This window comes from Prunus dulcis, chromosome 2, assembly GCF_902201215.1.
Source record: "Prunus dulcis chromosome 2, ALMONDv2, whole genome shotgun sequence".
NCBI classification, from domain to species: Eukaryota; Viridiplantae; Streptophyta; class Magnoliopsida; order Rosales; family Rosaceae; genus Prunus; species Prunus dulcis.
In genome coordinates, this window is record NC_047651.1 from 1,280,704 (window position 1) to 1,303,428 (window position 22,725).

The window sequence follows — 22,725 nt, forward strand, 5'->3', positions numbered from 1 at the left end:
ACAATGTTAATCCTATTTGATAGAAATAAATTGTTAATACCATGTCATAGAACTATCTTTTAATTTCAACAATGACATAAACAGTGGGTATTAAAACAGTGTTCCTTCATTTATAGATTATTCAAACAACAGTAATGCTTAATTCATATCAAACTTCAAAACCAAAATTTCCAAAATACCAAAAATGGTACATATTATGTATTAATACCGAAAATTCAAACAGTATTCATATGCAGTGACTGCTATTTCACCGTATTAACAACTTGCATATCAATTTCTATTCCTTTCAACTATGATTGTCACTAATCAATCACATAGCACTTTAACTAGTTAAAGACTAACTACTCTCATTCAAGTCTTTATACTCCAAAACCTTTACATCAAATAGGAGCCTTGCAAGTCCTCCTATTATGACGATCACAAGAACCGCATCTCTTGCACTTCAACTGCCTTGTAGTTTCACTGCTTGACTTGAAGCGCTTTGTCGGAGGTCGTCCCGGAGGCTTTCTTGTATGCGGAGGTAGAAGAAAAACATCTCCAGCAGGAGGCTTCTCAATATCAGGTATAGGAAATATAGGGGTTGCATAAGTAGCCCTATAAAAGTCTGCCTTGTAATACTCATCAACAAAGTTATACAAACATAACCCGGAATGTTGGATAACTTGAATCGCATGCTGACACGGAAACCCAAGCAATTGCCACTGATAACAGGAGCAAAACCTCTCGTCCAAATTGACCATAACACTCAAATCAGCATGAACTTCAAATATAGATTCACTCGCGCGACATATCCTCCAATGACGACCCTTTGCAGCTAAATTCTTCAACTCATCCTCAATAACCGGACACAAAACACTACACCATTTCTCGGATGCAAGCTTCCTCCTAGAAATCATCTCCATCATTTTGACCCTAATAGTGTCAATCATCTCATAAATTGGAAGCCTACGCACATCCTTAACCCATGAATTAAACGACTCGGACAAGGCATTACTAACCTCCCCATACCTCTTTCCCGGAAAAAATGCATTAGCAAAATTTTGGACAGGGAGATCAGCCAAAAACTTATCAATTATTTTTGAACCGCCATCATCTCTTAATTTTTTCAAAATATCTTGATATTCCTCAACAGTCGGTGCATACAACAACTTACAAAAAAGCCATAAAATATGATCCTTGAAAGAGGAACCAACAGAATGCGGATACTTCTTTTTCAAGTTCTCTTTCAAATGATATAGACAAAAACCATGGGCAGAAGCAGGAAAAACAGTCCTAACAGCATCGATAATAGCACCATGCCTATCAGAAATGAATGTAAGTTGCCTACCTTCATCCACCAAAACTTCAGATATCCTTTGCAGAAACCACCTCCAATTGTCAGCAGTTTCACCGAATACAATAGCAAAGGCAAAAGGGAATACCTCTACAAAAAACAGAGAAATATATTAGTTAGTTTGAACATTGCAAGAGCTAACAGTGTTACCACATGAAGCAGAGTAAAACTACAATGCATAAAAATACTCAGATGCAGGGTATGAACAGTATAGAAACTGTTCATACCACTCAATGGAAGTCAACAAACAGTATGACAATTGTTCATACCACTAACTGGAAGTCAACAACTACAGCATTTACATTTGCATACCTATACTGTTCATACTACTCAATGGAAGTCAACAACTAAATCATTTACATTACATACCTTTATTCCCATTCTTTGCAGTAGCTCCTAGAAGAGTACCCTTGTACTTGTTTGTAACGAAAGTACCATCAATAAACAGCATAGGCCTACACCATCGAAAACCATCAATGGAGGCCTTATAACATATAAAGATCCGCTGGAAACGAGAACCATCCTCGCCACAGTCAAGCACACAATGAGACCCGACATTGCTGGCCTTCAAAACATCAACATACCAAGGCAGGTGAGCATAAGACAACTCCTCATCACCATGTAAATCCTTAGTAGCCGACTCCTTCCCATACCACGCAACATGATAAGGGACATCCAATCCATAATTTTCTTTCAAATCAGTAATTAGCTCAATAGGCCTTACCAAAGGATTGCTACGAACTTTATCTTTGACAATTGAAGACACCAAACGAGACCCCATTGCCTTATTTCTCTTCTCACGGATCAAACCACTACAACTGTGTACATTATTTAAATTCTTAATATAGAAAAATCCATTTACATTAGACTTAACAGCATGCACATTCCACTCACAGCCATTTGATTCCTTCTTAGCACACACAGCAGTAACACGACGAGGCTCATTCTTCAAATACTTCATCTTAAAACCATTCTCAATCGCGTACTTAGCCAACTTATCACGGAATTCACAAACTCCACCCTCAAACTTCTGACCCTCATGAGTAATATAACCCTCCCAATCAGTAGACAAATATTTACGCCCTCCACAACTACCATATTTGCCTAAATATTCATTTCCAAACTCACTGCTAATACCATCAAAATCCATACTCAAACAAGAAGAAGAAGCAGCACTTGAATCAACAATACTACCAGTTTGACTTGAATCTTTACATGTATCCTCATCTTGTGAAAAACTGTAATTGTTAGGAGCAGACTCCAACAAAAAAGGAGAAGCAATCATGTTCGTATTAACAGTTTGAACATGATTCACTACAGCCTTATCCCTAACAGCAATGTGAATTAATTGATCCTTCATCAGTCCACATACCATAAACATGATTTTCAAATCATCGTCCGATTCCAACAAACAATTGGAGCAATCCATAAAAGAGTACCTCAACTCAAAATGACCTAACTTAAGCTTAAACCTACTACACAACTCGTTGGACAACCAATCAAAAGTAGTAGTTGAAGACAAAATAAGCATTAAAGTTCCAGCACCATAGGTGCACTTCGCCACTCTCGAATCATCCATATATATCTCTACAAAAAAAACAACAAACAAAACAAAAATGACTACTAGTAATAACAGTGGATGCCGAGTGCATTAACAGTGAATTATAGTCGACTCAAAAACAGTGGATGCCGAGTGCATTAACAGTGAATTATAGTCGACTCAAAAATCAATAGCGCATAAACAGAAAAAACACGAATATACTCAGATTCAACTGTAAAAGCATACCTCAATTAAATCGAATAACACAAATTTTTCACCACAGCTCAAACCAAAACACAAGAGCAAATCCACAATCAAAACGAATCTGAAATCAATCCAAATTATAAACAAAAAGAAACGAAAACCTAATCAGCAACTTAATTAATCGAGCATCAAATCACCAAAAAGCAGACTACAATATAATCGAATACCTCCAAAAACGAATATGAATTCACAAGAAAAAATCGAATACCTCAAAAATCGAAGATCACAGATCTCACCAAGCTCCAATCGAGTCTCATGCAGCGCATATCAATCCAAAAATCACCAAATCAAACAAGAAAGAAAAAGAAATTGAAGCAATAGAACTCCAATCTACGCCATACTAAGCTCAGAAGAATCGAAAAAGAAGATCTGGAACCACATCATACTGAGCTTCGTTCAAAGAGGTGAACGAAACTCGTTTCGTTCAAAGAGATGAACGAAGCTTCCTTCGTTCGAAGAAGTGAACGAAGCTCGCTTGGAATATTCGATCTGCTGAGGCTGCCAGACAGGTTTCTGTTACGAGGTCACCAAATTTCAAGAAATTCCTATCCTAGCTGGCGAGTTTTGGGCATGTTTCAAAATATTCGAACCAAAAGGACAAAAACGTAATCTAACATAGAAAATAAAATACAAAAATCGACAGCTTTCTACAATTGGGTGTGTTTTGGGTGTGTTTATATGTATTAAATCATGTAGGGTATATTTATAGTTTCATGTCTACAATTGGGTATTTCACTAATTTTGTAATCAATATACAACTTGTGTTGTCTTCTAGAAGCTTATTTGCTTGGAATCAGCTTCCTTTCTGCAACATGCCACCAAGGGGTCTGTTGTTATTTTATTTATTTTTCCTTATCTAGAACCCTACTCTAGCATTCTTTCCTTTTATTTTCCTTCTTTTCCCGTCCCACTAGCCTCATCTATAACATTCAATTTTTGTTTTTCCAGTTGAAAGCGCTTGGAGCAGAGGGGATGATAAGAGAGCTGATCCAGTATTTGGACGTGGCAGAGAATATATTTTGTCGTAATAACATTTATCTGCAACACCTATTTATAATACAGTGCTGCATTCACTTGTTGAGGCTAAGGAAGTAGGTGTTTTCATCACCATTGGTTTTCCTTTCATTTGCAACTTCATGATAGGACCAGTGTTCATCTACTTTTCTCTTTCTGATTTCATGCAGAATCAAATGGCAATTAAGATATTTAAAAATATGAAGTCATTTGGTTTCCCGGCAGATGCTGCGACTTATCATATAATGATTGATTGTTGTAGCATTCTAGGATGTTACAGATCTGCTTGCGCATTGGTCTCCATGATGTTGCGAGATGGCTTTTATCCACTAACAGTGACTTACACCATTCTCATAAAGGTAGCTTTAATATTATGATTACTCAGTCTGAATTATCATGCATCTTGGGAAACTGCTACCATTTGTGTATGTGATCGAAAAGTGTAATTTTTCCAACTCTTGTTGTGCAAACTAGTCATTTTAGTTCTGCTTTGTTTACATAAAAACCCCTTCATTCATCCTTTTTCATGCTTTTTTATTTTTTATTTTTTTTTCTGACTAGAGTGTTTGCAATATATGAATGCACTTAATTTCTTTTTCTTCTTTTTTTTTTTTTCTTTTTTTTTTTTTTGGGTCTGAGAATGCACGTCATTTCAAGTTGAATAGATAAGCTATAGAAATTCTTCGATAGCCCATTGCATGATGACATTTTTGGATGAAGTAAGAACTCTTACAAAAAGAGAATTTTTTGTTGTCCTCATAAGTTTCATTTATAGAAAGTTCAAATATTTATAAAGATATTTAAATGAAGACAATTAGTGAGTTCATTTTTTAAAAATGAAAAAGAAAACAGAAGGGAAGTTACATTTTTGTCTTCTCTGAAATATAAGTAATTTAATTAAAGATGATGACTTTGAGGAAGATGTTGAATCTTGTTTTGTTCCAGATTCTGTTGGAAGATGATGACATTGAGGAAGCATTGAATCTTTTGGATCAAGCCAGTTCAGAACGCAATGAACTTGATACCTTGCTATTTAATACCATTCTTGAAAAAGCCTGTGAAAAGGTATCTCATAAGATGGTTCTCGATATACATGATTATAATTTGATCAACCACAAAAATTGTGGTTGCATTATTTGTTAGTAATATATATTTTTCTTTTCCCCTGCAATAAATGTCAGGAAGTGATTGAGGTAGTTGAATTTGTCGTTGAGTGGATGCACCAAGAAAAAGTCCAGCCGGATCCAGCGACCTGCCATTTTGTTTTCTCTGCATATGCCAACAGTGGTTTTCACAGCACTGCCATGGAAGCACTGCAGGCTTTGAGCATGCGCATGATATGTGAAGAAGATGGCAGCTTTCCAGAAAAGGCAGAATTTGAGGATGACTTCATCTTTGCTGAAGACTTGGAAGCTGAATCACGAATAGTACAGCTTTTTAAAGATTCTGAAGAGAATCTTGCTGTTGCCCTTTTGAATCTAAGATGGTGCGCCGTGCTCGGCTTCCCAATTTCATGGTCACCTAATCAAAGCCCATGGGCCAGAAGACTGTCATCTAACTACACTGCCAGGAAAGGAGCCACCTAATCATGATATATATAGGTGGCATTATGACTCCAGTGAGTTTCCCTTTATTATTATTTTTGGTTGTGGTCGAACAAAGCGTAAGGCCTCCTCAGGAAGAAGGGGAGAGGGTGAGAGGCACAGATGAGGTCTTGATCTTTTACCGCTGATTTTTTAGATTTGTATTAGGCTAGGATATTTGAGAAAATTAGGGGATGCCCTTTTATCTTTTTTGGTTCATTACGTTATTTTGTAAGCTACTGCTTTGTATATTTAAAAGGTGAAATCGTGCTGCAGTTCTCTAAACAAGATCAACTGTGCCTAGGAGGAGGCGGCAGCATGTTTTGTTGTTAATTTAACAAAAAAAGCACAAAAAAGCATTGATATTTTCTTTATGCTTTTATTCTTTAGCAAGTATGCTTTGACCGCTATCTTCTGTTGTCATAGTACTTTTGTTATGGTTCAAATCAGTGATGCCGGTGCGGTATGAATCCGCAAGGGAGGAGGCATTTTCTCCGCAGCATAGAATGAGTTGCTATATATCTAGGGAGGGAGAGAAGGGTGCTGCTGGCAAGTTCTTTAAATATTCTCTTCCGATCCACATCTAGGAGTTGATTTTATCATTCACAATTTATGGATTAAACAACATTACAAATTATAGTTGTTCATGACGAGTTTTTATATTTTTTTTGTATGAAAACGATAATTGGATTAATTAACAAGATGAATGTTAACATCTCTTAATTTAAACAACCAAATTATTACTCAATCATTAACTAAAGTACAACCAAAAGATGAATACTGAAGGGAATTAACCTCATTCTTGGCAGATGAATCTGAAATTTAATTCATAAATATCAGCCATCATGACAAAATACAAACTGCTTTCACAATGTCAAAAGCTATAAGGAAATTTGAGAGTTACAAGTACAACCGAGTCACTTGTATGATCAAAGCCAGGATGCCTAATCAGTTTCTTCTTTTAATCACTGCATATCCATAAAAGAAAAATAAGAAATAGAACCGAATGTTATTATCATGTGAACATACCAACAACAAAACAATGTTAGGATCAAGGGGTCATCATCTAATACATACCTACCACATTTTTGGTGACCTGCTGTTGCACAATCACAATCAAGCCATAAGAGTTTTTAGTGGGGATCCAATCTCCACTGAACCAACCCTTAAAATTCATAACCTCAATCTGAAAAAGAAGAAAATGAACAAGTTGAGGTTGGTTGCCGTTTGAATGAAAGTGTGAATGCAAAAGAAAGAAATTAGTTAGAAAAACGCACCAATGCTAATGTCTGGGATGTGAGCAATCTTGGACCAGTCCTCCCCTGTTTCTTTCTGGCATCTTTGCTTTAAGATGGGGCAACCATCAATTATCAACCTTTTTAATGAGAGGAGGCAACGAAGCCCTTCCGGGAGTGATGCCAAATTAGGGCAATACCCTATCCTAAGCCACTGAAGTGATTTGAGGTTGCCCATCCCTTCTGGTAGTGACCCCAATTTCGGGCAATCCCAAATGTCCAGTTCCTGTAAGGAGATGAGGCGACCCATCCCTTGATCTGGTAGTGATGCCAAATTAGGACAATAATTAATTTGAAGCTTCTCAAGTAATGTGAGGTTTCCAATCCCTTCTTCTATATCCTCAACGCCCGTAATCTCCAGAGATTTTAATTTGGAGAGAACAAAGGAGGAGGGAAGGAGGACCTTCCAGCTGCTTCTCTCTAACCGCAGTTGATCAAGATTTGGGTACAGCGGCATGAAAGTCAAGTTAGGACAATCACATATGGATAAAGTAGAAAGACAAGGAAATGAAGAAACTGAAGTTGAAGCTGTTTCATTCCTCCACCATCCCTTGAGATTAGGGCAATCAATTAGAGAAAGCCTCTCTAAGGAGGGAAAGAAGGTCGTCGATGGAGAAGCAGCTGACATCATCATCGTCTCATCACTGGCAAAGTCTTTAACCATGTCTTCTGCAGATATGTGCTCCAAATTCCATAACTCGTTAAGATGAAGACTCTTAAGAAAAGGTAAATGATCCAACGGTGGAAGATGTTGGCATCTATCACAGTCAGACAATTTGAGATTAACAATATTTGTGAGAGAATGAAACCAACTCGCAAACCTCACACCCGGGTATCCTTTCACGACTAACTTTTTTAGACTCGAATGGGGCTGCAGCGCTTCCATTGACTTTATAATTACATCACTCTCCTCCGCATCATTATTTTCTCTTTCAATGTCCATCCAATATAAAGCCAACGAATAGAGATGTCGTTTCTCCTTCAAAACTGCACAATCATAATTCAATTCTGACACCATATCTTGCTCGCACCACAAATTTCTGATCTTCAACTTTCCTCTTAAATCCTTCAGCTTTCCCAACTCACTGAGCCCTGCACTGTCCCTCAACATGGATTTGTTTTCACTCAAAACAAATGTATTCAAAGTACGAACATGAGTCAATTCACCCAATCCACGAGGAATCCAAGCCAAGTTGTCACAATTTGCCAAAATGAGATGCCTCAAGTTGATCAATTTCTTAATATCTCTAGGCAATTCCACAAGATACTCACATCTTGAGAGATCTAGTGTTTCCAAATTTTGAAGTTTCACTATCCAATTTGGAAGTCTCTTAATGGGATTTCCACTAAGATCAAGATATCTTAAATGTATCATTTTCCTAAGACATTTTGGCAATTTCGTAACACTCAATTCATTCAAACTCAACATACGCAATGACTTAAAATTTGAAGCAATTGTAGCACAAAATGACTTATGGAATGACATCTCCCACCCATTTTGGCTTAGGAAAAGAAAAGTCCTTAGCTTATTTGATTCCAGCAAGGATGTTGGTATTTTCCATTCCGATGAATCAACATTGAAATCGAAAGATACATGAAGAAGACGTTTTGCATCAAAATCAGTCTTATTGCGATCTATTCTTGTGCTTCCCTCCCCTGCCACTTTAACAGCAAGTTCATTCATGAGATCATGCATTTTACAGCTTTTTATTATACCAAACTCATCTTTTTCTTCTTCTTGGAAAAAAGATCTCCAAACTAGTTCTTTATAATATTCATAACCAACATCTTCCAAGCACTCATTAGGATTTGAAGACTTAACGAACCCTTGTGCCACCCACAACCTAATTAAATTCTCTACGGGAATCTCATAATCAGGCGGGGACAAACTACAATAAGCAAAACAATGTTTCAAATGTGATGGGAGAACATCATAACTCAGCTGAAGTGTTGGTAAAATATCATTTTCTTCTTGCCTTATTGTTGAAAGCTTGTTATTCTTGAAAGCCAACCACTCAGTTTCTGGATCTCTAGTGTACAACATCCGTCCTATGGTCCTTATAGCAAGAGGAACCCCCTGACATTTTCTAGCAATCTCCTCCCCAATCGCCTTAATGGTTGAACTCTCTGGCTCTTTTCCTTCTTGGAATGCCATTTTCTTAAACAAAAACCAAGACTGCTCTTCACTTAAACCCCTTAAGTTATATGGTTGAGATGTGTCGGTTATTTTTGCAACTTTTTCACTACGAGTAGTTATTAGTATTTTACTACCTTTTCCACCGCCCATCAACAAGTCTTTTAAGGCAAGCCATTTTTCACGATTCTCATTCCACACATCGTCTAACACAAGGAGGTATCTCTTCCCATCGATCTTCTTCCTAAGCTCATTTTGCAACTGATCCATGTAGGACATGTCAGTTTTTATTAGGATTTTCTTAACAAGTGTATCCAACTGAAATGAATTAGAGACACATGTCCACATTTTCGGCTCAAAATGCTTTTGAACCTTTTCATCGTTGAATACGAATTGGGCAAGTGCAGTTTTTCCCATTCCTCCAAATCCCACAATGGAAATGGTGGACACATTCTCTGTGTTCTTTGTAGAGATGGGATCCAAATCCAACAAAAGTTGAATAATTTCTCCTTTTTCTACATCTCTCCCTATTATTTTACCCTCCGGGACAAACGAGTGAGTGACCCTCTCTCTTCTTACAAATTCTACATCTTCACGATTCCTTTCTAACTGAAGAAATGTTCTATTCGAGGCAATCTCATGAAGTCTCTTGTTAAGATCTTTTATCTTATGACCCATTTTCAGCCCAAAAACAAGCTGATTTGAGCTAGAGAAGAAGATGCATACCTGCTTTGACACTTTATTATTTCCAGGCACCATTTGTCTCCACCGAGCTTCAAACTCATCGAGCACGTCATCAGCTTCATAAACTGCATCTTCTACGCTTTCGAGCCACACTTTGACTTCATTTTCCTTGGCTTGCTTTTGCTCAGCATCAAGAAGAACAGCTCGGAGTGAGTCAACTTTATCCTTAAGCTGTCGGAGCTCATCTTTGACACCCCAAGGCAATGCAATCTCTTGCAAAACCAGGGAGCCTAACCTTCCAATGATTCCTTCTGCAATGTTGAAGAGGACTCCTTCTGCCATTGCCTTGATTCAGAATAAAAGCAGAGGTGAATTAATTGCAATAAGTTCAAGTGTTTGTTTCAAATGGTGATCGTGGAAATGGATCATCAATGGCTAGTCTTTATATAAGTCCCTGTAATTGGCATCTTTCAAGTAAACATCGGTTAGGTAAGGCATATGATTCTAGCCTACTATGTTAGTCTAAAGAATTTGTTGCTAGCAAGCAAAGATTGTTAATAGAATTAGGATCACACTTGATCTCAAGTAAAGCATTTGGAGATTAGTGAAGGATATATGCCTTGCCTCCCCTTTTAGCATATGATTCCCTACAAAATGTACCACATGACCATAATTAAAATTCCTTCTCATTAGAGAAATATAGAGACACTTTACCACGAATTGAAGTAAAGAATAAATACCTAAACCTTATTTCTCTGTCTGAGGGTCGGATTTGATTCTTGCCACACTTGATCTCAAGTAAAGCATTTGGAGATTAGTGAAGGATATATGCCTTGCCTCCCCTTTTAGCATATGATTCCCTACAAAATGTACCACATGACCATAATTAAAATTCCTTCTCATTAGAGAAATATAGAGACACTTTACCACGAATTGAAGTAAAGAATAAATACCTAAAACTTATTTCTCTGTCTGAGGGTCGGATTTGATTCTTGCCACTGGCCTAAGATTGCTCACATCCAAATACCAATACGTTGATATTTATACGTCTAAAGATCTAGATTCAAAGCTTGGTTCTTCCATTTGCTAACTTCTTCTACCTAACACTTCTTGGACTTATCAGATATGCCAACCTCGCTTGTTGATTTTCTTCTTTGTTGATTCATATGGCACACCATCGGTTCCACCAAAAAAATAAAGACATACCATCTGGTACATCTCAACCAAAGATGATTTGGTAGGAAAATATGGCACATTAGGATAGTATGGTCACATAATACATCTTGTACACATGTTATAATATGGGTGGACGACAACGTTAATTTTCCTCCCTTTTAGAGAATAGTATCAATAAATATCCACTTATATTATATCACGTGTACAAGATGTACCACGTGGCCATACTACTATAGTATTCTATAATCACTCTAGCTCTAGCTCTAGAGAGAATTAATTAATTTCCAATGCCTTCTTTGTTTTCAAAAGTAATCATTCTAAGGCACTCTATAACAAGTGTATTACTTGTTTATCCATCTTTATTCCTCCACAATTAACCATAAATGAAACAACAATTTCAATATTTTGGTAATAATACTTGTTTTTTGTAATACAAAACAATATCGATAAAAGGAATTTTGGAGGAAGAACCAAATTGGGTGGGCCCGACATTGCTTTGTTGCTACAAGAAATTTAAGTGGGGAATTCACTTTAAATGTGCTGATCAACTTGAGCTTGAGGAGGTTCTTGTCCATCAGAGTTCATGAGGGCAATTTCAGCACGTGTTTTAGCTAATTGACATTCTGTATATATCTTGTATTTGTTGATGTATAATTGGGAAATAACCCCAATGCAGCCATAGATAAGATCCTGTATTCTACACTGAGCCTCATAACGCAAGGTCTCTGCTGCTTCAGCTCTTAGATGGGGCATGATGAGTTCCTGATAATTAATCATAAGAATCACAGTTAGAGATTTAAAACGAGAAACCAATAGGTAATGTTAATGAAAAATATATTTTCAAGAAAAGAAATAAAAAAGCTTCAGCTCTTCAAATAGATTTACATTTTAAGAGAAAAAAGAAACTTAAAAAGTTACTACAAATATTGCATTAAAAATTTCAGAACACGACCTTCTATTCATTTCTTTCTCAAATATAATCTCTTGCTGCCAATGTGCCTTCTCTTCTCCCTCCCACATCGTACTATCACTCTACCCTTACTATCTTTCACATTAATTAATTTTCTTTTCTTTTCCAATCTTTGGTTTTTCAGTTGATTAGCAAAAATTGAGTGCAAATCTTTAGATTGTTAAACACCATGATCATGGCATGCTTAATGAGAAGAATTTTCATATAACGGGATGTCAGTGTGGCAGTATCCTAAACTAATCATGTATTGTCATATGAAAAAATTATCACTCGTAGTAGGGGTCGTTTGGTACGGCGGACTGTCATGGACTGGACTAAATTCTAGGACTGTCTTGGATTAACTCGGATTGGACTAAGCTGGATTAAGTACTGACCTACGTTTGGTGCTGTGTCGGACTAAGAAGTTGGATTGTAAAAATAGTGAAGACCTATGTTTGGTGTTGTGTCGGACTAAAAAATAATTTTTTAATAATTAATTTTAATTAATAAAATTCTATTATTTAATTTTAATTAAGGCTTTTTTGACATAAAAATAAATAAAAAGAAAACAAATAAATTCTAACATTTTTAACAGGCTTAAACTATCTTATCTCTTTTTTTTCTTTTTCTTTTTTCTTTTTCCCCTTTTCTTTCTTCCTTCCTCTTTTTCCCATTGACTTTTCTTCTTCCTTCCTTGGCCCGTTCCTTTCTTCTTCTTCTATTTTTCCTTCTTCCTCCTTTCTTCTTCCTTCCTTCTTGGCCCGTTCCTTTCTCTTTTTTTTTTTTTTTCCTTCTTCCTCCTTTCTTCTTCCTTCCCAAGCCTCCCTTTTTTTTTTTGCGTTCTTCCTTTCCAGGCCGTTCCTTCTTCCTATTCTTTCCTTTCTCTTTTCTTCTTACTTCCTTCCTTTTTATTCTCTCTTCATGCCTCACCCCAACTTTTAAGAGAGCCAGATTCACTTCTGGGTTTGTGGTGGTTGCAAACACCCACCCTCCTCTCTCTCCGGTTCCACTAATTAATAGTTGTGATGGTTCAATTTGGTGGTGATGGTTGTTGAACTGAGTATGTGGTGGCTAATTATGGGTGGTTTTGATGCTTTGTTTGACTAACTGGGTGGTGATGATGGTTTGATTGGGTCTGTGTTGCTGGTTATGGGTTTGATGGTGGTGGTCTGATGATCGTGGACTCATGGTGGTGGTGGTCAAGTTTGTGTGTTTGATGGTGGTATTCAGTCGGACTCGCATGTTCAAAATAGCACCATCGCTATTTTGAGAACCATATTTCGGGCTCGCTCTATTAGCCAAGCGAGTCCCATTTTTTTTTCCGCTTTGGACTATACAATCCCATTTAAATTAATCCCCTCCCTTACCAAACATAAGTTTCAAGGACTATTTAACATAGTCCAATCCAATGAGGCATAGTGAGGCATGCCAAACATAAGTTTCAAGGACTATTTAACATAGTCCAATCCAATAAGTAAGTTTTTCCCGTGCTTAACTCTATGATGAAAGAGAATTACCCTCAGGATTCTTGGAAGCAACCAAATTCAAAGTAGTTTTCTTAAAATACAATAAAATGAGACTTACCTAGAAAATAGAGAAAACAAAAACTATTGTATTTGTATGGATGCAGAAACATCGAAAGGATAGAAAGGTTTTGTAGGGTTGGGGGTGCATGGCCATTGCTTTTTAAGAATTACAAATAGTGAAGTGTCGAATGGGTAATATTACCTGGAGCATTTTGGCAACATTGCTGGCACCATAGATTCTATTAACATAAGTAAATCTTTGAGGATCACTGGACGGAAAATAGGGAGAGAGTATGCAATCTGAAGGGCATCTCCTTCTCAAATACTTGCACGCAGCACAACGACCAGACATATTCATTTTGATCCAAATCTAGAGAATGATATCAAAATCTCATTCACATAGATTTTCTCAATCTTTTTTTTGAAGAAGATCAAATCTTAACTAGATTTTTGGTGTCTTGAGGTATTTGTATTGAGGGCTATGTGTTAGCTCTAGCTAGAGAGATTTCCAACGGCTACCTTTTTCCTTTTTGAAATTGAAGACTTAGAGGGAAATTTTCTTGGCATGGTAATACTAGACTCTTAATTAGGATTTGGTTTCTCATGTAAATTATTTTTTTCATATCGTAGTCTTCCATTCAGGAAACCAGTACCTTTCTTTTATTCGTCCTGCAACTTTATTTTGATTGGACCAAACCCGCTATTTGTTTATGGAAACTAACCATAATGAGTAGACTGAATTTCATTTCTTTTTATTAACTATTTTAATTTATTAGTTTCTCAGTTTTGCCATAGCATGCTGCATGTGTAATAAAAAAAGCCAAAAGTCACATAACCAAATTATTTGCAGCTCTTCTTTTATCACCGCACGCATGATATATAATAATCCTCAAATTGTTAAGCAGTGATTGTTGAAGAATATAAGTCTCACATAATGAATGGTTTCATTACTAATATCACATATGCATTTTGTGATAAAACTTTCATACCTATTAGGCTTTGTAAGTGATTAAGTTGAGGAAAATATTGGTATTGCTAATTGTGAGCAGCTGGCACGTCTCTCTGAAATTTTGACATGATATAAGATAAGAGCTTGGGTTTTCTTACGACGGTAAAGGCAAAGGGTACGACCATAACAACAACAACAACAACAACAATAACCAAAGTTGGCTCAAAGATGTTTCCCTAGACCCAACTTGACAAGCAAGTTATAAAACACCATACTTGAGACAAAGGCAAAGGAAAAAAAAACAAAAGTGTATACATCTTGGTAGATCAGTAGTCTTAGATTGAACCCCTATTACATTTTGATAATATGTGTGAGAAACTCGCTCTCCCTTATAGTTTAATCTAGAGTGCTGCTAAACGAACCCTAAAATTAACTGAGTACACCCTACTACAAAAATATATATTGAATTAATGATTTACCCTAATATAAAATGACCAAAAAGGATATATGGAATTGTGAAATAAATATAATTTTAATAAGTACACCCTACTAACCATATTCAACCCTAATCAAGAGATTACTTGGTTCCCATCTTTGTGATCCGCAAGTCAGAATGGATTGGAGCAGATGAAGCCTTCCTGTTCTTTGTGTTTATGCTCTAACAATCTTTTATCATCCTAATTACCCAATCAGCAATAAGAAAAGAAACCGAATCAAAGTCAAAGTCAAAGTTTCTTTATGAATATGAAAATCAATCTGACTTACCTGGACCCTCTCTGAACAACCAAAAGCATGTTTTTTTATTGTTTTTTTTGGAGCCATGGATAAATCTCCATGTGTTTGTCTCAGCTTCGTGCATGGGTAATTATGATGGCTTTTTGCTCATTTGGTTTCTTCCAACACAAAAAATGTTATGAGATAATTTGTGTTTAATTTCCCATTTGTCCTATTATGTTTTTAACGAAAGAGGTGGTGATTGCAAGAACTTGAAATTGCAAAAAAAGTGTCAACAATTTTAGTAGAAGCATAAATCCATATGAAAAGTCAAAGATTTATAAACACTATTTAAAAAATCAAGCTAAAAATCAACTATAAAATAATGCTACAAGTATTAGGGTGTATCAGGGGTATTTTTAATAGTTCTATAGGATGTACTTAGTTAATTTTACATTTTAATTAAAATATTAGGATGTACTTAAATCATAGGGTGTACTCAATTAATTTTTAAGGTTCGTTTAACAACACTCTTAATCTGTTGCTTGTATTTGAAAAAATAGAAATTACGATTTCTAATTGGAGAACTTCTAAAATCATGCACAGGACCGGCCTGGCCAGGGCCCAATGAACCAAGAGGCACAAGCCAAATTTTTTGAGTTGGGCCATATGTATAAAAAAAACAGTGTTTCTATTTAAACCCATCAAATATCTAAAAGGACAATCAATTTGTGTTTCCAATGAAAAACCAAGTTTACCCTTCGACATAAGAATTAAAGAAGAAAAGAAAAGAGGCAATCCCAGCAGCCCGATGGCCGAGCTTCCACTCCCATCCCCGCCCCCTCCTCTGCCTCACTCTTTCGTTTTGTTATATGAAACTTCACTCTCTTTCTCTGACCCCATTGAAAAATCTTTCGTTTTTCATCATCTCCTTTTCTAGCCAGAAAAAAATCTAACTTCACCCTAAAAAAAAAAAATAAATAAATAAAAAATCAAGCCATAACCAGAATACAAAAACAAAATTTTCCATGAATCCAAAGCGAATCTTTGCCTCTCAAACACTGCGAATCCGCTTGAAACTGTGAAGAAATAGGAACTTGGTTCTCCAGTTAACCATGAAAGAAAGCTTTTTGAGTATATACAGTAGGTTTTGAGAGCTGCCCTGATCATGCACAGACTTCTGTAAGTACATTGTAGTTGAACGTGCATCATCATTTCATAACATGGCCTTGTTCGCATTCCTACTTTTGTTTTTTTTAAAGAAAGGTTCCATTGCTTTCAATTGCAGATTCTCTTTTTAAATGACAACCACAATACCATGTATGTCTATTTGGTTTCTGGGGAAATTTTGTTGGCGAAACGAGTGGAAGTAGAATTCTAATTTCTTGTTATCTTTACTATATTGTTATATTCTGCTCCATTATCATTGTTGTTTTTACAGGGACGAAGAATTGCTGCTGACAAATTGGAGTATTCTTGAACTCTTACAACCTCAAATGGTAATGTTTGAAAACTCTTCAACTTGTGCGGGGTACCTAGATTAGTCAATATGCATGTTTTATAGTATGCATAGGTGCAATGTACCTAGCATTTACACTTTCATTATTTCGGTAGTCAAATCACAGCTTCAAGTGCAATTGTTAAAATTGCTTATGAAGAAATTTCAATTATTTCTAGTTGGCTTGACATATTATTCTTCTCGTTTTCTTTGCCCTGGTTATATCTCGAAGTAGGATAAATGTGCAGACCATTTACTTTATGTTTTTACAGTAAACCTTTAGTTAATTTTAAATGATAAATGCAATTCATGAAGTTTCGTGGCACAGCGCAGAATCAATTACCAGGTCCATACAGATGCAAATTGTTGATGCACTGCGCTTGGGTGAGAGAAGCAAAGCTTCCAATCAGCTTTTGAATCTTGGCCGTGGGAATGATTTGTTAAGAGCTGATGATTTCGTCTATATTCTTAATTACCGTGCAAAGTCACCTGATCCATTGGTAAGCTGAAGAACATGCAGTTAGTTGAGACACACGCTGCGTGTGCGTGTTTATGTGTCTGATTCTACTACTAATTGTATACATTGTTTAAGTAGGTTGATTTGTTTTGTTAGTGTTTAATTGAGTTCACATGGAATTTTCCCTTCTATGTGCAAACCTTCACTGAATATGATTGTTGAAGCTCAAAATGGCCCGGCCACTATTGAGTCAAATTTAGTGATTAGAGGTGCTAGGTCTTCAGCAGGGAAGAGGGCTGAGGCCCTTGGTGAAATGGGTTGGTGAGAGACCTGCAGAAGGTAAAAAGAGGAGAAGCAACCGTTAAGCTTCGGACACCGGTGTGGTGCCGGCCGAAGGCTCTCCGATGCCTAAGTCAGTTACGAGTAGTAATTCTGGCAGAGTAACAATAAAAGTGGGAGAATGGTTCTTGTTTTTACCTGGGTACTGTTCCCTATTTATAGGGAGGTGAAAGTGGGAGCTTTGCACAAAGTTCCAATGTGGGACTTTGTGCAAGCCGTTGTGGTGGCGACACGTGTCCTGGAGATTAAGTTTGGCATTTGGGAGCTTCGGCAGGTGTCTGGCACCTCGGAATTGTGTCTTCCTTCGGCATGGGAGAAGGCGTGGTTGCCTTGGTGCTAGTCGCTTTGATGCTGGGTCTGCTCGACCTCGGAAGTGTGTCTTCCTTCGGCATGGGAGAAGGCGTGGTTGCCTTGGTGCTAGTCGCTTTGATGCTGGGTCTGCTCGGTTCACTATGGTGTAAACAATGATATTCCTTCTTCTTCTTTTCTGGAAAAGAATGCAATATATGGTGGGAGATTTAAAATCTGCATATGAGAAGTTTATTTGGTCTGAGCATTATTCCTCTACGGAAGTTTATTTGGTCTTTTACTAGGTGGGAGATTTAAAATCTGCATATGAGAAGTTGCAATATATGGTGGCTTTAGCCATCAGGGGAAACACTTATGTTAATAAAACTTCTGAAGGAAAGTTGTATTCGTCAAGATTAGACATTCCTATACCTTCAACCTGTGAATTAAACTTGAAGAAACTTGATTTGGAGGAGAATAACATTCTGTTCCTTCCATATACTGTGAGAATTAGGATGACCATGCTGTTAATGCAGATCAGTGCACTACTTTTGGCTTGGGAGTTGGAGAAGAAAATGTTGGAATGGATATGCTTGATATACATATTAGCCAGCCTGTTACGAAAATTTTGAGATGGTCGTTCAGTGATGTTATTCATCCTTGTGCACGATTAAGAAATGGTGGCTTGGCAGAAGAGTTGATCCTACAGGTATAATAATAACCTTTCTATAGAAGCTTGTGTTGGTTTGTGTAATATATTACAATGTCTGGAATTTTCCTTTCTATGTGCAAATCTTACATATGGTACCTTCACTGAATATGATATTCCTTCTTCTTCTTTTCTGGAAAAGAATGCTAAATAGGATATTCTTGTTTGGAGAACAATGTAGTTATAAGCTTCAGAAGTTTAGTTTTGTATGTTTTGATTGTGATGTCTATTTTCTTTGCGGATTTCAACTTTTTGTTTTAGTTATGTGATTCTCTATCCTGCCCTTTATTTATTTTTTTATTTTGTATGTACTTCATTCAGATATCATCTTATGACATACTAAAGGAGCCCATTTTTATCTAGATGCAAAAATTTGGGTTGCAACCGTCAAGCCATACATATGATGGCTTTGTCAGAGCAGTTACTTCTGAGCGAGGTTTCAGTAGTGGAGTGGAAATTGAAAGTGATTGGTTTATTGTAGAGGCCAATCATCTTAAAAAGACTGATCTTGCAATTGTTGGCAATGTATTTTGTGCATTTTGGTTTTGTTTTTAATTAGAGATTTTTGCAACATTGTTGTTATCCCTTCTGCAGTTAAGAATTATGCAGCAGAGAAATTTGAAGCTGTATGATTCTACTCTGGCAAACCTTTCTGTAGGTTGCAGCAAAGTGCTAGAATTGGATTTTAGCTGTGTCTCTGCTGGATCAAATATCTGAATGTTCATATCCACATCCTTTCAATGCTTTTCTTGCAGCATGTGACACGTGGTGAGTCATATTTTATAGAACTGAATTCTCATATGAGAAAATTTTCTTTTATGTGGCCTTGTTAATTAAAACTTCTAACATTATAAAATTAGAGTCCACCAGAAATAGGTGGTCTATGATGTAGGGTGCTGACCCTGGGCCCTGTACAAAAGAAAATAAAAGATCCTGGTCTCTGAACTTTTTGAATATCTTATAAGAGTAAGAGTAGAGTTAGTTGGATGCTAATTTAAGATATTTAGTTATGGTTTTCAATATTGTAAATGTTAGGAAGAGCTTTGTTTGAGTTATGCTTCTTCATTCTTGTTCTCATAGGTAATGAATATGTTTGGCTCTAATAATAGGAATCATGTAACATGGGCATATCAAAACTCGGTATAGATGCTAGCAGAGGGCAGCATGATAGAAGTATCAATGAGGATCAATGTTTTAAATTCGTGGCACGCCTCTTGGCGAGGCGGTTGGAATTTGCCTCGAGGCGCAGCTACTTATGCGAAAGTCACCAAAAGACTGAGTCGTACGCCTTTCTTCGAGGCTTATGCATCCCCTTAGAGGCGTAAGCCTTTTAGAAAAACAATGTCATCTGGCCTGGGATTCCCAACATAAAAAATAAAATAAAATACCATTTTGGCATCTCTAAGGTGATTTTCTAGTGTTTTCTCCCGCAACATAGTGGCTAGAACCACAGTTACTGAATTCGAGATGGAGTGGGAGAGCCATAGAGAGAGAAAGAGTCGTGGGAGCTTTGAAATTGGGTCAGAAGTGGAGAGGAAGACATTCAATTTTTTCTTTCCCAGTTGAAAGTGCTTGGGCCCCGTTTGGTTCATGGGAAAGGAGGCTTGGGGATGGGAAATCAATTGCTTTCCCATGTTTGGTAAGTCCAAACATGAGAAATGGTTGCCCGGCACATGGGAAAATAGGGGGGAAAGTGGACCCTAAACCCTAAACCCTAAACCCTTCTCCCAACTTGGGTTTTTTTTTCCCTCATCATGGGAAAGTTTAGGAAAATGAGCCAACCTTCATGCACATTTTTCATAGCCATTTTGTCCCTATTAACAATTTAGAATTACAAAATATCATTAAATGCACTCTTTTTTATTTGATTTAATATGGGTATAATTGGAAAATTAAACAAACTTTGTTTTCCATTCTTACTCAAAACATACAAACATGGGAAAGGAAATAAAGTGAGATCACCCGGTTACTTTCCCGGCACTACCAAACGTGAGAGGAATCTTTCATTTCCTATTCCTTAGGAAATGATATGGGAAGTGATTTCCCCTCAAATTCGTTCCATGAATCAAACGGGGCCTTGGAGCAGAGGAGATGATTAAAGAGCTGATCCAGTATTTGGACGTGGCAGAGAATATTTTTTGTCATAATGACATATCTGGGAACGCCTATTTATAATACGGTGCTGCATTCACTTGTTGAGGCTAAGGAAGTAGGTGTTTTCATCACCATTGGTTTTCCTTTCATTTGCAACTTCATGATATGTGAAATATTGGACCAGTGTTCATCTACTTTCTGTTTCTGATTACATGCAGAGTCAAATGGCAATTAAGATATTAAAAAATATGAAGTCATTTGGTTTCCTGGCAGATTCTGTGACTTATCATATAATGATTGATTGTTGTAGCATTCTAGGATGTTACAGATCTACTTGCGCATTGGTGTCCATGATGTTGTGAGATGGCTTTTATCCACTAACAGTGACTTATACCATTCTCATAAAGGTAGCTTTAATATTATGATTACTCAGTCTGAATTATCATGCATCTTAGGAAACTGCTACCGTTTATGTATGTGATCGAAAAGTGTACTTTTTCGAGCTCTTGATGTGCAAACTAGTCATATTTTAGTTCTGCTTTGTTTACATAAAAACGCCTTCCTTCATCCTTCATCCTTTTTTTTTTTTCCCCTCCTGACTAGAGTATTTGCAAAGTTTAGATGTTTGTAAAGATATTTAAGTGAAGACAATTAGTAAGTTCATTTTTTTTTAAATAAAAAAGAAAACAAAAGGAAAGTTACATTTTTGCCTTCTCTGAAATATAAGTAATTTAATACAAAATTAGTGAAATACCCATATCTAGACATGAAACTATAAATATACCCTATACCATTTAATCTTTATAAATATACCCAAAAGAAACCCAAAAATAAACAATTGTATATTTTTTAATTTAATTAATAAGATGAAATACCTTTATAACCCTTTTTAGCATTAAATTAGTTTTGGATATGCAGAGAAGATAATTCGACAAAACCACACCTGAGGTTTGAAGCAAGCCCCTCTCCTCCTTCAAACCCTTGTATCTCCTCTGTTCTCTCCCTTCCCTCTCTCTGCCTTCAAAGTAAGCCAAACAGTCTCAGAGCCATGGACCAACACAAGACCAACGAAAATCCTCCCTCGTCACACCGTTGACAATCTCCGTTACGTTGGTGGGCTCAAATGTGTTCTCGTAGGCGATGCCTCCATTTCCTTTGCAGGTTTGTTCCATCTGCTTCAATTCGTTAAGTTCCTTTTTATTTTTGCTTAATTTACTTGAATTTCGACTTGATTTCAGTTTCTTCGTTGAATTTGGTGCTAATTTTCATTTTTTATATGAACAGAGCTGATGGTTAAGCTCGCAGAATTCTTTGGCTACTACTGTAGATTTGAGGTGTCAATTACCGGATGAAGGTGTTGACATACGAGCTGCTGTTTTCGTTATTTGGTAATGTGAATGCCCCATACGAAGAGGGCAACATGTTGTCACAGGTGGATGCTGCTGAGCGCATTAATGCTATAGAAATGGATATGGCGAGATATGGTATTCAGCACAGTTATTTATCATTGAAGAACTTGGTAACCCCCTACCCTCATGTATACTTCCTTTTAGTTTAGAGAATGAAATGGAGTATTGATAGGTGGCATATTCCTGCCAAGAAATTTTCACTTTCTGCCAAAATGCATAAACTCTTTATAAAAAAATTAAAAAAAAAAAGTTTGGCAAAAAGAGTCAAACTTAGAAGAAAATGGTCTTAACTTGTAGATCAGTAGTCTCAGGTTGAACCCATATCTTGATAGCGTGTGTGAGAAACTCGCTCTTCCTTATAGTTTAATTTATTGCTTGTATTTAAAATTTTTTTTTTAAAAAAAACCTACGATTTTATCTTGAGAAACTTCTAAAATCAGGCACAGGGCCCAATGAAACAAGGGGGCACAACCCCTTTTTTTTTTTTTTTTTTTTTTTAAAGTTGGGCCATATAAACCCAAAAAAAAAAAAAAAAATTCTATTTAAACCCATCAAATACCTATGAAGAATATTCGTGTTTCCAAGGAAAAACCAAGCTTACCCCTTCGACATAAGAATTAAAAAGAGTCATAAAAGAAGAAAAAGAAAAGAGGCAATCCCAGCAGCCCCGCGGCTGAGCTTCCACTCCCATCTCTGCTCCCTTGTCTCCCTCACTCTTTCGTTTTGTTATATGAAACTTCACTCTCTTTCTCTTACCCCATTGACAAATC

The 22,725-nt window shown here is 36.7% G+C and overlaps 5 protein-coding genes and 1 long non-coding RNA gene across 9 annotated transcripts; 2 read left to right on the forward strand and 4 right to left on the reverse strand.

Moving 5' to 3' along the window:
- Window positions 1-230: 230 nt before the first annotated feature.
- LOC117617344 lies at window positions 231-2,483 on the reverse strand. The gene is made up of 2 exons (XM_034346676.1): window positions 1,703-2,483; window positions 231-1,423 (listed from the first exon to the last, which is right to left on the reverse strand). The coding sequence occupies exons 1-2, from the start codon at window positions 2,481-2,483 to the stop codon at window positions 381-383; spliced, it is 1,824 nt and encodes a 607-aa protein (XP_034202567.1). The 3' UTR covers window positions 231-380.
- Window positions 2,484-2,607: 124 nt separating this feature from the next.
- On the reverse strand, window positions 2,608-3,517 carry LOC117620068. The gene is made up of 3 exons (XR_004584663.1): window positions 3,346-3,517; window positions 3,120-3,198; window positions 2,608-2,920 (listed from the first exon to the last, which is right to left on the reverse strand). It is a non-coding gene; the product is annotated as an uncharacterized LOC117620068 (long non-coding RNA).
- Window positions 3,518-4,011: 494 nt separating this feature from the next.
- Window positions 4,012-6,379, forward strand: LOC117619097 (pentatricopeptide repeat-containing protein At1g76280-like). Of its 2 annotated transcripts, XM_034348926.1 has the most exons (5): window positions 4,012-4,228; window positions 4,322-4,510; window positions 5,097-5,216; window positions 5,333-5,703; window positions 6,255-6,379. In XM_034348926.1, exons 2-5 carry the CDS (start codon window positions 4,328-4,330, stop codon window positions 6,319-6,321), a joined length of 741 nt encoding a protein of 246 aa, XP_034204817.1. In that variant the 5' UTR covers window positions 4,012-4,228; window positions 4,322-4,327; the 3' UTR covers window positions 6,322-6,379. The 2 variants fall into 2 exon arrangements, with proteins under 2 accessions (XP_034204817.1, XP_034204818.1); XM_034348927.1 differs by lacking the exon at window positions 6,255-6,379 and having other exon boundaries at window positions 5,333-6,144.
- Window positions 6,380-6,443: 64 nt separating this feature from the next.
- LOC117619211 (disease resistance protein RGA2-like) lies at window positions 6,444-10,850 on the reverse strand. Of its 3 annotated transcripts, none has more exons than XR_004584541.1 (5): window positions 10,801-10,850; window positions 10,588-10,707; window positions 7,012-10,494; window positions 6,812-6,920; window positions 6,444-6,702 (listed from the first exon to the last, which is right to left on the reverse strand). XR_004584541.1 is itself a non-coding variant. In XM_034349107.1 (5 exons), exons 3-4 carry the CDS (start codon window positions 10,187-10,189, stop codon window positions 6,916-6,918), a joined length of 3,183 nt encoding a protein of 1,060 aa, XP_034204998.1. In that variant the 5' UTR covers window positions 10,190-10,494; window positions 10,588-10,707; window positions 10,801-10,850; the 3' UTR covers window positions 6,649-6,699; window positions 6,889-6,915. The 3 variants fall into 3 exon arrangements, 1 of the variants encoding a protein (XP_034204998.1); XR_004584542.1 differs by having other exon boundaries at window positions 6,625-6,702; window positions 6,816-6,920; XM_034349107.1 differs by having other exon boundaries at window positions 6,649-6,699; window positions 6,889-6,920.
- A 704-nt stretch (window positions 10,851-11,554) lies between these two features.
- LOC117617345 (LOB domain-containing protein 24-like) lies at window positions 11,555-13,856 on the reverse strand. The gene is made up of 2 exons (XM_034346677.1): window positions 13,701-13,856; window positions 11,555-11,785 (listed from the first exon to the last, which is right to left on the reverse strand). Exons 1-2 carry the CDS (start codon window positions 13,854-13,856, stop codon window positions 11,555-11,557), a joined length of 387 nt encoding a protein of 128 aa, XP_034202568.1.
- Window positions 13,857-17,015: 3,159 nt separating this feature from the next.
- Window positions 17,016-19,193, forward strand: LOC117617346 (pentatricopeptide repeat-containing protein At1g76280-like). Its single transcript, XM_034346679.1, has 3 exons — window positions 17,016-17,159; window positions 18,258-18,452; window positions 19,047-19,193. Exons 1-3 carry the CDS (start codon window positions 17,016-17,018, stop codon window positions 19,167-19,169), a joined length of 462 nt encoding a protein of 153 aa, XP_034202570.1. The 3' UTR covers window positions 19,170-19,193.
- Window positions 19,194-22,725: the final 3,532 nt, after the last annotated feature.

Coding starts and splice junctions, on each gene's coding strand:
- LOC117617345 (XM_034346677.1), bottom strand. CDS start 13,856: ATGAATATGTCTGGTCGTTGTGCTGCGTGCAAGTATTTGAGAAGGAGA. Junction 11,786..13,700: donor ATGTTGCCAAAATGCTCCAG/GTAATATTACCC, acceptor ATTAATTATCAG/GAACTCATCATGCCCCATCT.
- LOC117617344 (XM_034346676.1), bottom strand. CDS start 2,483: ATGGATTTTGATGGTATTAGCAGTGAGTTTGGAAATGAATATTTAGGC. Junction 1,424..1,702: donor TGCAAAGAATGGGAATAAAG/GTATGTAATGTA, acceptor TGTTTTTTGTAG/AGGTATTCCCTTTTGCCTTT.
- LOC117619211 (XM_034349107.1), bottom strand. CDS start 10,189: ATGGCAGAAGGAGTCCTCTTCAACATTGCAGAAGGAATCATTGGAAGG.
- LOC117617346 (XM_034346679.1), top strand. CDS start 17,016: ATGCAAATTGTTGATGCACTGCGCTTGGGTGAGAGAAGCAAAGCTTCC. Junction 17,160..18,257: donor CAAAGTCACCTGATCCATTG/GTAAGCTGAAGA, acceptor TGTGAGAATTAG/GATGACCATGCTGTTAATGC. Junction 18,453..19,046: donor CAGAAGAGTTGATCCTACAG/GTATAATAATAA, acceptor TCCCTTCTGCAG/TTAAGAATTATGCAGCAGAG.
- LOC117619097 (XM_034348926.1), top strand. CDS start 4,328: ATGGCAATTAAGATATTTAAAAATATGAAGTCATTTGGTTTCCCGGCA. Junction 5,217..5,332: donor TTGAAAAAGCCTGTGAAAAG/GTATCTCATAAG, acceptor AATAAATGTCAG/GAAGTGATTGAGGTAGTTGA. Junction 5,704..6,254: donor CCATGGGCCAGAAGACTGTC/ATCTAACTACAC, acceptor GAGTTGCTATAT/ATCTAGGGAGGGAGAGAAGG.